Source organism: Toxotes jaculatrix, chromosome 8 (assembly GCF_017976425.1).
Source record: "Toxotes jaculatrix isolate fToxJac2 chromosome 8, fToxJac2.pri, whole genome shotgun sequence".
Lineage (NCBI taxonomy): Eukaryota > Metazoa > Chordata > Actinopteri > Toxotidae > Toxotes > Toxotes jaculatrix.
The window spans coordinates 9,526,869-9,543,443 of NC_054401.1; the positions used below are offsets into that span (position 1 = coordinate 9,526,869).

At 40.0% G+C, this 16,575-nt stretch overlaps 2 protein-coding genes across 5 annotated transcripts; both read right to left on the minus strand.

Moving 5' to 3' along the window:
• Nucleotides 1-353: 353 nt before the first annotated feature.
• LOC121185835 (T-cell surface glycoprotein CD4-like) lies at nucleotides 354-4,388 on the minus strand. Its single transcript, XM_041044296.1, has 9 exons — nucleotides 4,156-4,388; nucleotides 3,131-3,172; nucleotides 2,602-2,763; nucleotides 2,377-2,517; nucleotides 1,709-1,939; nucleotides 1,527-1,601; nucleotides 1,265-1,383; nucleotides 1,101-1,147; nucleotides 354-883 (listed from the first exon to the last, which is right to left on the minus strand). Exons 2-9 carry the CDS (start codon nucleotides 3,156-3,158, stop codon nucleotides 799-801), a joined length of 888 nt encoding a protein of 295 aa, XP_040900230.1. The 5' UTR covers nucleotides 3,159-3,172; nucleotides 4,156-4,388; the 3' UTR covers nucleotides 354-798.
• A 192-nt stretch (nucleotides 4,389-4,580) lies between these two features.
• Nucleotides 4,581-16,334, minus strand: usp5 (ubiquitin specific peptidase 5 (isopeptidase T)). 4 transcript variants are annotated; one of them, XM_041044174.1, is made up of 20 exons: nucleotides 16,039-16,334; nucleotides 15,344-15,472; nucleotides 15,122-15,185; nucleotides 14,893-15,020; nucleotides 14,395-14,540; nucleotides 14,019-14,203; nucleotides 13,772-13,866; nucleotides 12,578-12,771; nucleotides 12,240-12,311; nucleotides 11,291-11,378; nucleotides 11,007-11,132; nucleotides 10,775-10,928; nucleotides 9,819-9,981; nucleotides 9,636-9,724; nucleotides 8,227-8,412; nucleotides 7,642-7,785; nucleotides 7,406-7,548; nucleotides 6,367-6,514; nucleotides 6,062-6,146; nucleotides 4,581-5,523 (listed from the first exon to the last, which is right to left on the minus strand). In XM_041044174.1, the coding sequence occupies exons 1-20, from the start codon at nucleotides 16,144-16,146 to the stop codon at nucleotides 5,430-5,432; spliced, it is 2,541 nt and encodes an 846-aa protein (XP_040900108.1). In that variant the 5' UTR covers nucleotides 16,147-16,334; the 3' UTR covers nucleotides 4,581-5,429. The 4 variants fall into 4 exon arrangements, with proteins under 4 accessions (XP_040900108.1, XP_040900107.1, XP_040900111.1 ...); XM_041044173.1 differs by having other exon boundaries at nucleotides 15,122-15,188; nucleotides 16,039-16,333; XM_041044177.1 differs by having other exon boundaries at nucleotides 8,284-8,412; nucleotides 16,039-16,332.
• Between the last annotated feature and the right edge of the window lie 241 nt (nucleotides 16,335-16,575).

The window sequence follows — 16,575 nt, forward strand, 5'->3', positions numbered from 1 at the left end:
GATCTTTGGAGCCAAAGTAAGTAGGGTTTCAAGCATATTATGGCACAAAGGAGTAAAGATAATGTTTGATATTATGCTGAACAATCATAAAAGTTTAAATTCTTATCATTGTAAACTATTTATGGTTGGCATTTTTTCTTCAACTAGCCATTCAGTGTGTATTTTGCTTGTAATTACCTCTGTATATCGTGTTTATTATTGTTACTGATGGGATCCGCCTTTCCTGCACTGTTTTGAAATCATCTAAATACAGGGGACTCAGAAAAAAATTGCATAGTCAGCTTTTCTGTCCATGACTTCCTCACTGATTCCCTGTTCCATTATTTGTGCATCAAAATAATTTACAAATTGTGCAGTTGGCTATCCTTATGGTTTATTGACTGAGGAAAAAAAAGACATCAAATTTCAGTGCAGTACTAATACAATCTATTCATTTACAACCGACAGAAATAAAGACAAAGTATACATAAACATTTATGAAATACACAGAAATACAAGAAAGAAATATATCTAAATCAGTTGACCGTTATTTGTGATGGAAAGCACTGGAAGTTGACTATGCCAGAGATATATTAGGCTTAATTATTTTAATATGCTGCATTAATGTAAATAATTACTACAGACTGTTGCTGTTTTCCCTTGCAGTGGAAGGTCCCATTTTCATTCAGTTCACTGGCTGTATTTGGTGAAAAAGCTCAAAGTGCCCACATCATTACATCTGATTTTACAAGCCCATATTCACACTGGGGTTCTCTTTCACTTGCTCTCTCTTTCTCTCTCTTCGATCTGTCTTTCATGTCACTCCGTTAGCAAGGGTTGCAGAGGGAGGACGGATGGCCTCCCTTTCTGACGTCCTTGCTGTAGTTTTGGTGCAGCTGTTTGGCTGTGATAAAGAGAGGAAAGAGGAGAAGTTTTCACACTAATTACGACACAATAATGAAGTGCTCGGTAAAAGGCGCAGTGAAAATGAAGGTCAAACAGTCATTAATATAAAGTGAATACAGTCTATTCGAGAGCATCTGTAAAGTGAACAGAGATTACTGGAGAGGGAGTAAAGGGATTTATTTTTTACTAGATAAAAGCAAGTTAAGAACATTTACCGTTTACACTGGCAGTACTGCTTGGGCCTGAGTGACTGCCTCATTTTCTATAATGGAAAAAAAAATCATATTTCATCAAAATCAAATCGTTGGGTTTTTTTGTGCCAGCAAACCATGCTCCTTCACCCTCTGACTAATTTCTCTTGATGATTTTTTTCACCTACCTTCCTTCTTCTGATCCTCTTGCACAAAACAATGACAAGGACCGTCAGGACAATCACAACCAGACAGCCAACTCCAACTACAACCCATACCCACCAGAGATGCCCAACGCCAGTACCACCTGGTTGGGAAAAGAAAAAAGGCCGTGGCAGAAAGCAAAGATAACAACTCAATGTCACTTCCAGTGAACAATCACTTTGAGCAAAACGTGGTCACAGTCAGAAGGTTTACACACACACACAAAAAAACTAAAGTGTTACGCACAATTGGGGCAGGTCTTCTTACTGTTGACCTTTGAGTTTTGTGTAGGGGATGATGTAGGTGCTGTAGTAGTAGGGGCTGAAAGCAAAAACACAGGACATCTTGCTTTTTCCACTGACCACATGGGTAGCTTTTGTAGAGGTGAAAAGCATATACAAGGTCTCAGATAGAAGGTAGTGTCATACCTTTAACGACGATGTTTAGGCTCTCGCTGTACTTCTTACTGTCATAGAAAAATGTACAAGTCCAGGTCCCTGCGTCTGAGAGGGATACATGATTGAGCTGAACTTTCCCCGACCCTTCATGTAGACTTCCATCTGGCCTATTCCATTGCACTGAGTCTTGATTCAGCCCTCCTACTTCGCAGTTGAGTGCAACCTGGCCGCCGACCCAGGCACTGGGTGGGCTGGCTGAGACTGACACAGACAGAAGTGAGGACAGAGTGAGAATCACAAAGGCCTAAAACTTCCTTTTTAAAAACGAATTCTGCAAAATTTACTTTAAATGTTTGTTAAATTTGCTGAAGTTACTCTTATTAGTAAAACTGACGTGGGTTTGGAAGGCAGGAGGCTCTTTGTTTGATGGATCAGAATAACTGCTCATTTTTAATTTTTCCTCTCTTTCCTAATTTACTTCAAAGACTATTTTCAATTTCTTTTTTACCTATTTTGAATGTGCCTGGGTGTAAAATGGGTAGAATGTTCACTTAATTCAATCAATGCCAGAAAGGACACAGGTATTTACTATGCACTTTCTTTTCTGTAATCAACAATTGTAGCTGTTCAGATGAGGTAACCCCCAATTGATGGTCAAATATTTTGCAAATACAATTTTCTTCGGATCAGCTGCTGACCTGAGACCACAAGAAGCATGTGCTCTTGACGACTCCCATCTGCCACACAAGTGAACTTTCCACTATCTTCTTTGTTCACTCCAGAGATCTCCAGATTCGGTGTTTGCTTCACTTTTGCCCTTGCCTTAATGGTAGCTTGGCCTAAGGCAGAGAATACATTAAGTGTCATCATCAACAATGGAGAGTTTACAATGATATCTTGTGCAATTATGGTTTTATGACTACCGTTGCTTGATTGGCCGCTCTTCCCAAAATAACGCACAATCAGCTGATTTCTGTGATGCCATTCTAAGTTGTTCGGGTAGCTGTTGATCCCACACTCCAAGGTGATTTTTTGTCCTGCTTTTGCCTGGAACACTTTGCCTTCAGCAGAGAATGCACCCAGCACTGAGGAATGAGGATCACATTCATGAAGCACTCAGTATCCTACATTTACAAGAGAATACCTCAGTTTGTTCTTCACTGTGTATTAAGTAAAGCACAAACTGGTGATTTTGCTATACACTCTCATTACTTTGCACTGGAAACTAACACAGTCAATATGAAGTTAAAGGACAGTTTATCTGGTTGAATTTAGGGAATTTGTAGGCATTTAGTACAAGTAAAACAAAACTGCAGCTACTTTCCCAGATAGATTAAATAGTATTGTAAATATAAGCAACATATTTGGATCTAGATAACTAGCAACTCATTCAAACTTTTACATTTCATTTTAAAAGAGTATTTACAATAATTTTTGAGAAGTAAAACTCACCAAACCCCAGCCACACAATGATCATCATTCTGAATGTTGTATCTAAAAATAACAGATATAAATGAACATTTCTGTCAAGACGAAATCATCTAAGAAAGGCAAATTTAACACAGTGGTTCGTGGTGTGAAAGTTTTTCATACAGATACCACACACGGCTTCTGTTTGAGATGAGCACCTTAACATGTGATCCCTAACCACCAAGCTACATCTCTACTTCCTTCCTCTATCTCCTGTATTAAAAAATTTAAATCATGCTTCATAGACCTCAATTTAAAAAAAAAGAAAAAAAGAAAAACAAATTTGCATGTTTTGGCTCTTTTGTGTTTAATTAACATGATCAATAACGCATGTTAAGATGCGTTAAGATTTGGAACAGGCTGTCGACCTGTTCCAAATTTATCCGATCATGCGTCAGAAACAAGAAGTGAGCAATTTTGTTCTTGATGAAAATTAAATCAACAGGGGAACCGAATCAAAGAAATTCTCATAAAAATTCTAACAAGCTATTCATCACTCTTTGTCTTTCTGCGTTTCTTGATGTTTCATGATTGTCAAAGGTTGAAGAATTCATTTCAGCACAGTGAATTTTTTAAATTTATTTCAACTAATTCTCATTCTAAAACCACAAATTCTGATATGTCACAGAACTGTCTCCAAAATTATTCAGAAAGTCTCTCTTAACATGTAATCAATAAGCAGTAAATGTAAAATGAGATCACAAAGCATGTATAACCGCTACAATCAGATATGCACACTTAAGGTACGGAGACACGGTGAGGCACATTTTTCTTCTTCAAATTTGTGTGAGCTTTTAATTTACGCACCTACCCATAACTGTTTCAAAGCAGTTTCGCTGTAATTAACAGATATAGGAAGCCAAAATGTTTTAAACTGCTACATCCGTCATTAAGGTGCAAGTTTAGTACAGAACAAAGTAAATATGATTTCAGAATGGTCACACTTCATCCAATAGTTTTAAAAAAACATATAAAACCCAATTTCATTGTTTAGTTTGAGATCTTACCTTAAATTTGAGCCAATGCAGTGTCTTCCGTGCTGTTACTGAAGGCCAAAATCTTTCTTCATCCTCTCTGTACTTCACTTCATCACAATCAAGAGAGCAAGGATGCAAAAACTGTAGAAGGCGGAAGACGTATAGAAAGAAACCTGCACTTTGGAAAGTTGTGGGCCAATGCAAAACCCAGCTGTCTTGGGTTTGCTCTTCGTGCCTGCGCTTTCTTGCAAACTAGGTCTAGGATTTTGTACTTTGTTTTTATGTCAGATTGAGGAGAGCTCTGTACAGTGGTTTACACTTACTTATTTACAAGTAACGTAAGCTGCATAAGCATTAACTAGACGTTAACCTCACCAAAAAAATGTAGACGTGTCACATAATCTGCCAAATCATCGTTAACTTTTAACCGCGATGTCAAACAGAAAAAGGCAAAATGACAGAAAGACAATTCTTTATTTATCACAGCAGAAGTAACAAAGGATTTGTTTGCGAAATAAAAACAGAATAAAACAAAAAATCACCCAGATATCACCCTCACCAAACTTTTAACAAAAAACGAGTTGATTTGGTGTTTTGACTTTTTTTCTATTTTATTTTTGTAACACACATTTGAGTTGTTGTTTATGATCTGATTTACTGACATTTCCTCCTTTTGTGGATGTTGAACTATTTGTACTTCCTCACTGAAACAGGCAGAGGAGGAGGCGGTGCCCGGTTTAAGTGGGGACACCAAGCTGCAACCGTCCAATAAAAGAACAGGTGGCTGGAAGCAATAATTTGATGAGGAGGGGCAGTGACTACTGATGGCAGCATAAATCAATGACTAGGACATGGATTAATGGTGACAGTTAAGCAAACTTGTTAATAAAGAGTGAATGGACCTAGTAACCAAGGCCCTGGGGCTTGTTCCATGAAGCAGGTTTTCTGAATTATCTGGATACATTTGCTGAGTAAAGCCTAGAAGTCTTTTAACGGGTCTTAGGTAGGTCTCATCAAAGTTGTCCTGGTAAATAACTTTATCTGCTCTTTGAACAGGCCCATGTTTTGTATTCAGTGGATCAAAAGACACCCCCACAGCCCAACACCTCATCTGTACATCCGTGCCAATTTATTTGACTGTGTATATATGCAGTCTGAGAGATGTATTTACACTTTTGTCAGTTGTGAAGCGTGCCAGGGCATTTGTAAGAGCTTGGTGGGGTGGAACTATGAATGTTGTCTTGTGTGTTTGTGGTAGCATCCACATCTCCCTTCCTTCACCTCAAGTGTAGCGCTCCTTTGTCTCATTCAGCCACTCTCCGATAGAAGTAGAGGTATCCCAGGTCTTTGGGAGGTTTCTCTGAAGCACACACCTTCTGATCATTGAAGATTACCCACCTGAGAAACACAAAGAGTTGTTGATAATACATGCTATTACCAAATAACACATAATGTTACTACCCTGTGTTCAAAGAATGGTACAGATGGGATCATTTCTACCATCCAATTATAAAATAAATTTGGTGTTTTCTTCCAAAGTGGATATAAACCACTTAAACCTAAGTTTTATGACAGGTTAATACTTAACAATGTTTGTTCTGACCAGACCTGGAGTATGGTGCCCCCTGCTGAGGAACCATAAAATCAGATACACCATTACAATTCAATATGACTCTTTACAGTCCTTTCTCCTGCTAGAATGGATAAATTAGAAATTAGAAAGCATATCATTTTTTAGATTGTAACTCATTTGTATTTTGGTTGCTTTGGAAAACACAAAATAAGAATATAAATGTAATTTATTTTATTTCAAGATCTGATGCTTGCAATGATCATTTTAATTAGCAGCTTCTGACTTTTAAATATAACACGTTAAGGCTTTGAAACAGTTAAATATCCCTTAAAGTTGAAATCAAAAGTGCAATAAAACACTCACTGCTGATCCTTCTTGATGTGACAGACGTAGTGGCCGCACATTGTGCTCGTCCCCATGTGACTGATGAATGCAAATAGCTCGTACTCTGGATAAAGGGGAAAAAACATGAGTTCAATTATAATGAAAAAAAAAAACCGTATTATAACAGAATTAAAATTTGATGGCTGGAAGAACATTAGACTTCAAATAAAAGATGGTATTGCTGCGGTCTACATTTCATGTTTCTGATCCCTTCTCTGCAACTAATTTGTGAGGACGCAATCTGGTAATGATCATTCTGAATGTCTCCTCTCTCATAGACTCACTGCCTGGTCCATCTCTGACACGAGGCCCAGGAGGAGGATCCCTGCCCTCGCTCTCTGCAGCTGACCGGCCTCCTTCAGACACATCCATAGACTCCAGGTCATCCAGGTGGGAGAAGATCCAGTCCACTGCTCTGTCAAGGACATTACTCTGTGAAAGAAACACCAGTTAATGTTAATATCCGCAAATGGAGTTTTTGGTCAGATATACGCTTTTTGAAGAGCCTGTTTTGACTGAACTTCATGAATGTGTACAATATCTTATAAGCTGCAGGCCCAAAGACAGTTCACTCCAATAAGGAGCCAAATGCTTGATAATGTAATAATATGTATATAACTGTCAACAGCAGTAGTTCAACAGGAACAGGAGACGCAGGTTTGGGTGAACCTCAAACCTGCGAAACCTTTGCCAACAAAGAAGTGGCAAAGGTTTATTTTCTAAATGCAGATCCTGACCAGTGTCTACTGGTCAAAAACTATGTTTAACTTACTGAAGTAACTAACCTAAGTTAAACTTCGAGAGGTTTTCTGTCGCTGCTTTAGTAAAAGCTAAAAGCCTTATGGAAGCTTTAAGTTAATCACCAGGTGCTTTCTGACAACTTCTGACCATTACTCTCATTCCTCAGCAGAGCTTCATCCTGTAACACACTGTACTCCGTTCTTCTGTTTCTCAGTTCTTAAAACTAATTTCCGGCCATTCATTTGGATATGTAGGCAAATCCATGGTAAGTCAATGCAAACTATTTTAATATAACCACAAAAATCCTGGAAATACAGTAACTAAAAGACATATCACTTGGCAGTGTTTGTTGGAAAGCTTGGCTTGATGCAACTTTTTTAGCTGAAATCCTGCAACTAATATAGCTGAGGTGTAAAGACAAACACTGGGTAGAGTCTCAAAGAATGACAAAAACTTGGCTACATTACTGACTGAACTAAAAGAGAGCAGCTGTGCCTGTATTGGCACAGTTCTACTTTTAGCTTAGTGGCCTGTGAAATTAGTCAAATCCCCATCTCTAGCAGGATGGAGTTCGATTCTAACCGTGGCTCGGAGTGCTTTGGTTGCCTGGTCTCGGCTGAAGCCCATGGAGACGATGGTTGCCAGGTGCTCCTCAGAAAGGCTCTCTGTGGGAGTGGTACCGGGGCCAGAGCTGCAGCCTGGCAACACCAGGGGGGCTGAGAAGTCTGTAGCCAATCAGAGAGAGGAGAACATGAAGACTGAGAGGAGCAGTCATACTGATGACTTGCTTTCTGCTGAACTCCCACTGCCCTACACACCTGGGTCATCCATATGGCTCATGATCCAATTCATGGCAGCATCGATTCCAGTGTTCCCAGTGTAGTACACTGCTTTCCTACAGGCCTCCAGTGGGAATCCTATTTCACATAACTGGGACACAGTGGAGTCGTCGAGGACTGGAGCTGAGAGTATGTTGAGAGGAAAGAGTTGAATTACTTGGAAGTACTTTGTGGAAAATTATTATTTGTTTGCTGGTTATCATTTTTTGTGAAAATACCGATTATTTACAGAAAGCTATTCTCGTTGTTTTTGTGCCCTGAGCAACTCATTATTATTAACAAAAGTTTTAAAAAATGACAAAAGGCAAAATGGCATAAAGAAAATCATATCCAGAAACATCAACTCATATACTACAAAAAGAGAACTATTAAAATGGCTTTTTTTAATTTGAAATGTAACTCAAATCACCTCACATGGTGCAAAAGTAAAAAAAAAAAAGAAGGCAACAGAAGGACTCATGAAAAAAGAAAAGGCAGAAAAGAAGAAAAAGAGGAAATAAGGGTGGACAAATACGAGTGTCAAAGAGGAAGAAGGAAGAGATCAGAAATGACAGACAGACTGACACAGCAGTGGGGAGTAGAGCGAGTCGTCCTCCTCGTTGCCATGGGAACCCAGGATACCTTTAACCTCCACATCTGGGGTCATGAGTGGGGGCGGGGCCACCTCTGGCAGAAGCTCCTCCCCTGGCTGCTGGCCGGTTGCACATAGCGCGCTCAGGTCCAGAGTATCAGGAACGTCGATACTCACGTCTGCATGGAAGAAAAATCACACGGCGCTTAAAACTACTTTTAATTTCACTACAGTCCAAATGTTTTCCACGGCAATGAATTAATTGGTTGATTTATTTTTTTAAATTGTTGTCTGTAGTCATCATAAATAATACGTAAAACAAGGCGTTCTGGCATATGGAATATTATAGGCAAGGCAGGGTCAAAGAGGAGGCATTTGCTATAAAGTTCATTGTTTTCTTGCGTCAAGACAATTCAGGCAACAACTGAACACTGCTCACACATAGAGACTGCAACACTGATGAAATTACAGGATGCATTTCTTTGCAAGCTGGACCATAAAAAAGATGTTGGCGTCACCTACCATTGCTCAAAGACTCAAAAGTCACCCAGTGGCACAATGTGGGGAAGTTGAGTTGAACTTTATGCAGATGCCATCTGACATGCAGAAGCAACAACCTGATTCTACAGCCATTCTCTCTTGATTTGATTTCTCTAGGAAATGAAATCAGAGTTGTTTCCTTCTACACCATACTACATAAAAGTACCTAACACAAAATGGAGGAAAAGCTTATCGTCGGCATCAACAGCGTCCCAATTCTCTGCAACTTAACTTTAATGAGCTACCGGGACTTGAGTAAGAAAATCGAGGTGTGTTAACACATGGCTCAGGAAATCAACTAATTTGTTGCGCACCAGTATCGTGGCAATGGGAGAAAATTCAATCGGAGCGGAGTATGTAAAGTACCAACTCAACACTAAACACACCCATTACCTTACAGCTTATGCGTGATAACAGGGAGTTTGTCACTTTGACTCTTTGAGTTAAAAGGGGGGTAATCCAATGCCCACGCATCAAACTTAAATTTCTTTATGCTAATGTTGCTAACTTTAGGTCAGTCACTTCACATAGCCTTAAATATGATACTCTTGCTCTGATTATTTGCACTGATGTAGAGTAGTGACTAGTGAAAGTTGTTGATTGGAACCATGTCGGAGGTGCTCCAGTATATCTTGTAGAGTGGGTACAGTATAAAACCTGATAAATGACAACTAGATTCCATAACATTAAATAGTGTATGCATTTCAGGAATTTTAATACTTTTCCAGACCCTCCAGACTATACGGTGGCCTAGTTTGTCTCAGTGAGCAAATTTTCAATTCTGTTAGGAATACACAAATGTATGTACAGTAATAAAAATATCTATCTCTGCAGCAAAAACATTTAATAATAATTTTCTCACCCAGTTTCTTGGGCACCCAGTCAAGGCCAAAGGTAAACTTCTTAATCTGGATAACCAGGTGGTCAGGGAAAGAGGCAAAGCGGGTTGTTCTGACAAATGAGACATAAGCTGTTATTTATAAATACATTTTAAGATTTGTTCCAATTAATCTCTTTCAGTATGTGAAAGGCTTGGTCTTCATACTTGGTAGCAGTAGTCTTGGCCTGTACAGCTGAGCTCCAGAAGTCTGTGAGGATCTCTGGTTCGCTTAGGGCCGCCATGCAAGCTGTGAAGGGGATTTGTGCACGCACTGTGGGGGCTGATGTGTCCCCCTCCTCACGCCGGCGCTCTGCCTCCTGAAGCTCTTCTATTACAAAAATAAGTGAATGATTGAAAGACAAATTTTAAGAAACTTGCACACCAAATTCTATGAAAAGATTTCAAACCACAAAGTTGTTCAAAAAGTATTAACATAGCACAGGATACAAAGCATGTGTATATGTGTCTCTAGATGTAAGATGTAGTTGTTTTTTTTTATTACAAGGATCAAGTTTCACTCATACTAAACCCTTTAAAACTTTACTGTTTCATCACTAAAATTAAACGTACCACAAATTAGAGTAAGACTGAAATTGGCTAGGCTGGCATATCGACTTGTATAAGTTTACTGCAGATATATAAGAAACAAACATTATTTTCACTGTAGGGCAGATATACTAAAGATATGTTTGAGGTAATTCAGATAATGTCTCCAGTACATAGTTTGTCCAAACCATAGCACTGACAAGTTTAATTTTCTAATTGTAAAATGCACTAATCAGTACAAATGTTTAAGCTCAAGTTTACTGTACAAGTTTAAGCTCTCCTTACGAAAAGTGTTTATATTACGTGTTTATGTTGAACAAAATACATGATCATTATTGGATTGAAATATCAACTGATTTCTTTATTAAACTGAGAATTAAACTAAAATTCATAATTCACAAATAGTCTTTACTAGGCTTGTCATATTGTTTTTCTAAATTTCCTGCTATCTGGCGCATGTTGGTGATGTACACCAATGCTAGCATTTGCCTCTGCCCCGTGCTCTGCACCCAAATGTGCAGTTGGCCTATCTCATTATGCATAGATCTCGAGGGTGTATCTCGTCAGCCAATCACCTGTGTTGGTCGCCTGGTCCATGGGCACAGGCAGCTGAACAATGTAATCTACCCGCTGTGTGTACTTGGCTTTCTGTGACTGCTGACAAACAATCCTCTCTTCCACCAGAAACCTGAAGGCTTCGGATGGGTTGGGCCCAGAACGACAGTTTCTCTGTGGGCAAAAATAAATAATGATGTAAGAGAAAACCTGGGAACCAAAAAAAGAAGCAGGGACAGAGTCTTACTTTACCTCCACCATGTTTATGAAGTGCAATAAAAACTCCTGAGCATCCTGTTGTCGATTGGTGGAGAACTCTGGGTGGCCCCGCCCTACAAGTGCTTTAAACATTCGTGGTGCTATGCCAGTTTGGTCTCCCTGCAAACAAAGGATGCACAGTCTGATTTGTCAATGGTGAGCGCTAATATTAGGTAGACCACATTCTTACTCATTTCTGAGAGTAAATCCCAAATGTGTCATGGATATCTGTCAAAACTAAAACTGTAAATCCACTGTGACTGATTGTTTCCTCTTACCCTGGGCTCGGATGCACCATTTTCATCTCCAGGGTCTGGTGCTGGTTTGGAATACTCTCCCGACAACAGACCGTAGCCGAGCTTGGCTCTGTGATAAACAAACAAAGCTGACATCACTGCACATTCAACAATATACCAGAGTCTCACACAGGAGGAGGATTTGGAGGAAGGCCTAGATGTATTTTTGGCTTTCAAATAACGTGGTGGAACGTCTAATCGGAGAGAAGACTTTCTGATCTCTGGTGAGAATTTTAAAAAAAGTTTTTGTTCAGCCACAAAAATGAAGATTGTTGTAAAATCAGGCTGGATAAACATCACCTCTAATCTAACAGATTTCACTTTTTTAAAGTGAAAACATAAGATTGCTGTGTAAAATAAATTATGTACCTGACTGTGTCAGTAACAGCTATAAAGTGTCGAGTTACATGTTCAATGTGGACCAACGTACCAGTGTGTTCGATGTGGAATGTTTCACTTTTGTTTTCACAATGACAGGCTTTGTCAGTTTAGATGAGACACAGTGGAAGCAAAGCTCTTTTCTCCTGAAATGGCAACGAGCTAAAACGATGCAAGGCCAAGCGTCAATATAAGTTTGCCTAAGCTCTACCAATTTCAATAGAGTATTGAAACTCAAGAGGATAGAAACAAAAACAGATTTGAATATAACTGTTCAACATAAAATGAACATAGCACATCGGTGTCGTGGCTGACAGCTGCCACACTGTGAGCATGCTTGTGTGTATTTATGTGGATGGTGTCTTTTAACTACTGTGAATGATGACAACATTTTAAAGACAATATTGGAAAGGAGGGCAAGATGTGTGTGGAAATTGTGCTATAGGAAAAGAAGTATGTAAAAGAAAGCACTTTGGACTTTCTAATATTTTAAACATTGTCCTTACAAGCTTGTCATAAAAAACACATATACAGTATATGGATGGACACTCACACTTGGGTTTTGAAGTCCTGGGTGGGGTCACTTGGAGCTTCATCAATTATCTTGTCAATGTTAGAAACATACCTGGAAGGAATAAATAGAAAATGGGCATGAAACTAATGCTTTGCATTCAGTATACTACTGTTAATGCTGGATTGAATTGTTTCAAAGTTTAGAGGAATATCCAATAATAACTGATTCACTTCTACTGCGGTAATGATAAATATGAAAGAAATAATTTCACTGCCTGCCCTAAGGTTACATGTTGGCCTTTACAAATGAAACTGATATGGTCATCATAGCAGATGGGAGGGGCACAGGGATGGTGACAAAAAAAATAGGGTACTTACTTGCTCTGGAAGTCTGGAACAGTGAAGAGCACTTGCATGACAGAGTTGAGGTAGCAGCTGTTGCCCAGGTTCTTCATACCAGTCAAGCCGGGGCCAAACAGGGGGCGCAGGGTGGTCCCAGACTCCTGGATCACCTCCCACTCCCCCACACGCTGGTTCACAGCAATCTCCAGCTCTGTCATCGTCCGCTCAGTCTGAGAGTAGAGTCAGTGGTATAAGGGAATGAAGGATGCAAGGTACAGGCAAATGAAATTATTTGCTGCAGCCTTCACATATAAAGTTTTGAGAATGATGGGCAAAATTAGCCAATACAAAGAAGTAATGACAGCAGTCAGACGAGCAGGAAACAACAAAACACATCATCACTGCATTAAGTGCTGCACTTTGTCATCTGCTCCATTGTAGCACAATTCTGCCACCCCCTGTCTGTGCAACATCATTAAGTGTGTGTAGCAATACATTAGCAAGACAAGAAACAACATTACAGTACACAGTGAGCGGTACAGAGATCACAGACTTTGACAACTGTGTAGTCTGCGCTCTGCATAAAAGGAGAAGCAGGTGGCAAAGAAATTAATGGCAGCAGGAAATCAGAAAAGAAACAGGTGGGAAAATATCTGAAATTGGGGAAAGTAGGTGGATATGATAATGAGTATGCCATCAAAGTCAAGCACACAAGGGGAAATATGACTATATTATCCACCAGTCCACCAGCAAAAATAGCATAACAATACTTTAATAATGCATTATATGCATTAACAGTTTGCTGCCAACAAAAAAAAAATCGAGGGAACCAGAGAGAAATGTTGGCCAAGTATTAATAATATAAATTTGCTGCAGTATTACTTCTTTAAAAGTTATTGGTTATCTAACACTGCAGCTGACTTATTGACCCCTTAGTAATACGATGTAATCAATGGATGCTCTATGAGGCAGAGCCAGCCATAACTGTCTGGATGTCCGCCAACAGGAAACAAAAATCCAATATCTCTGACTAAATTTATAACATTCCAAATGTAAAGCAGGGGGCTGAGCAATATCTCAGTCTACAAGAACTTGGTCTGATGTGGAACACAGTAAATTAGAAGGAAAAACTGGCAAGTCCGATATTTACAATGGTCAATGAAAGAAAAATGAAACAGAATAAAATAGTCTGCTTCCACTCAAAACAGGAGAAACACGGAGAGAACTTGCCTTCTCCATCGTCATCATGTCGATGCCAAAGTGAGATAGATGCTCTGGTAACTTGGAATCCAGTACCATGTCATCCTCATCATAGGAATATACATCTGGATATAAAAAAAAAAAACAGCGGTGGCAATCAAGGGCAATGAAACACTGAGCTTCAGACAAATGGACACTCTACACAGGTCAACAATTTCTATGCCCTCGATATTTAACATTTGTACCACAGAAAAAAAAGGCCATGCCCCCTGCTTACCTGCTCCATCAGGAGTGATGGTACCGAGTTTGACAGCAAGTGGGTATCCTGTCTCCTGGAAGTGAAGAAGGGCGTGGTTGTTGCCCCCAGAGCCATCAAAATACCTGCGACCACACAGCACTTTACCGTCCGTCAGATTCATCCAAATATTCTCTTGGAGGCCACACACCTCACACCGCCAGCCGCTAAAATGGAGAAAAGCATCATTTCATGATCATTTTACAGTACACAGAAATGGCTCTTACATCTGCAGTTTGACTCATTCTTTTATCAATTTTGAGTGAAATACACAAGCAGCTTTGTTTAAGAAGTCACTAATCTATAAGGAACTGCATGGTATGTTTATTTTGGGAACAGTTGTGACCTTATGTCTCACCTGGGAGGGATCTTGACTCCATTGTCAAGCTGTTTAAGGTCAGCGGCATGCCGTGACTCCTGTCTCACCTCTCCATCCCATTGTTGAACTTGTAAGGTATGAGACACTGAGTCCGCTGCCATGATACCCGCCATTGACAGGGACACCTTAAGGGATGGCAAATGAATCAAAAGGAGGAAATTAGACCTGACTGAAAGCTCATGATGAAACTCCTGAACCACATGACCACCACTTTTGCCTTCAAATGAATGGGAAAGTGGTTTCGGACTTCTGGAGCTTACTGTATGTCCTTATGTTCTTGTATTAATGGTTATATAGCCGCTACACTTTATTGTATGAAATCCAACTTGCCAGAGATCTGTCAAGATTGAATGTTTGCATGCAACAAGCCTCTGTTCTATGTCTTTGTATTGATGAGAGCTTTCACTACATTTTGTAAAGCACTGAACCTTTACAGAATAACATTTCTCTTGCCAGGAAACACACAAGATATCTCACCCGCTCTCTCACAACGTCAGGCATGGTGGCAAGGTCCTCTGATGCCACTTCTTGTCTGTCAGGTAGAATGACCACCTTTACATCCTCTTCATACTGCTCCTGCTCCACATCAAAACCTCCTTCAATCCCTGGACAATCCAAAAATGAGAGGGGAGGTAGACACAGGCCAACCTCAAAAGAGGACAGCTGGATATAACATGTTTACATAAATACTCGTTCATGTATTCACCTATGGCCAATCTGGTGGGCTTTTTCTTAGGTGGGTGTCCAGAGCCAGAGTTGCTGTCATCTTCCTTCTGTGAGAATAACATAGGATAATAATGAATATGGATGAATATGGAAAGAGATGATGACAATAATGTCAAACAAATTTAGATACGTGTCAAAGAGGGGTGTGGAATGGACCATTGTCTTCAGAAAAGAAAATCATAAAGTAGTATTAAATGTCCACCTTAGCCTTGCGAGTCCGGGTGATGTGCAAGTAAGCCCTCTGGCCAGACCGAGCATGGTGCCTGTCCACATACTGACTCCCAAAGCCCAGGAAACTGTTCATGCACACATACAGGCCTCCTTCACTCTCCTGTAAAGAGGACACAGGCAATGTAATATGTTACAACCTGTCCTTATCTTTCTCCATTATCTTATCTTTCTCGACATAACACCTAGAAGTTAAAGTTGGAGGAATTATGGGTGTCATCAGCTGCTATACTTTAGCCAACTAGCTCCAAAATCAGCCTGCTAACGCTTGTTTTTATGTTATCAAGCTTCACGATGAACTGCGACTGACCAAAAATGAGATGTTATGGGCTAGATACCGTTAAAAGCATAGACAGTTCTGCAACAGTTGTGACCATAAAACCACTAAGTCGGCATGCTAGCTAGTTTGACAGCACACCCAGTTACACTAACACAGCTAGCTAACAAGCTATAGTAGCTAAGTTTCCATTACAGTACATTATTAGCTTAGCTTGACGCTAGCTTGCTAGTTAGTTGAAACAGGAAAATCAAGGAAGCTAGAGCGTTAAAGTAGGGCAGCGCTGACATAACATTACATTAGATAAAACAAGACATAGTGGGACGGAGGGAGAAATGACACAGCACTGTTTGTTAGCTGACGTTATGATTTGTAAAGGGAGGATGGCTCACCGGCGAGGAAAATGACAAGGCGCATTCGTCTTTGTGGACACGGTCCCCGGGCTTCGGAACCCGAATTGTGGACAAAACCGACATCAAAACCTCGCCAACATCCGCCATGGCAAGCTAGCTAGTTCTGCCTTTCAGTGGGACACTTGCTCCTCTGAGTTTGCACCCCCAGCCTCTTGATTCCCCGGCTTGGAAGAGTGTCCGTTGTCTAGCCCGTCTTGTGGTGTCTGTGCTCGGCTGAATGAATCATGAGATACTGGCTTGTGTTGAGCGAAGGCCGAACGAACCCTGTTGCCCGCACGCCGACGGGCTGCCGTCCCGATACCGTAAACTACGTTATATCTGCACCAGTAGTGATTTTGTAACGCAGTAAAGCTACACATTCATATCTCATCCACCAAAGCAAAGTCTTAGGTTAAATTTATGTCCAAATGTGGGAAGTCGCTTATAATAACTTATTGATCAATGATTAACTTGCTAACTAAGTACATTTACTTAAGTACAAGTTTAAGCGGCTTGTATTTTACATGAGTATTTCCA

Excerpts from the sequence above, each read along its gene's own strand:
- LOC121185835 (XM_041044296.1), bottom strand. The coding sequence starts at position 3,158 with ATGATGATCATTGTGTGGCTGGGGTTTG. Across the intron at positions 1,148-1,264 it reads AGAGGATCAGAAGAAGGAAG|AAAATGAGGCAGTCACTCAG; the intron begins GTAGGTGAAAAA and ends TTTCCATTATAG. Across the intron at positions 884-1,100 it reads CAGTACTGCCAGTGTAAACG|CCAAACAGCTGCACCAAAAC; the intron begins GTAAATGTTCTT and ends TCTTTATCACAG.
- usp5 (XM_041044173.1), bottom strand. The coding sequence starts at position 16,146 with ATGGCGGATGTTGGCGAGGTTTTGATGTCGGTTTTGTCCACAATTCGG. Across the intron at positions 8,413-9,635 it reads CTGGGTGCCCAAGAAACTGG|ACGTGAGTATCGACGTTCCT; the intron begins GTGAGAAAATTA and ends TCTTCCATGCAG. Across the intron at positions 7,549-7,641 it reads GAGCCATATGGATGACCCAG|ACTTCTCAGCCCCCCTGGTG; the intron begins GTGTGTAGGGCA and ends GATTGGCTACAG.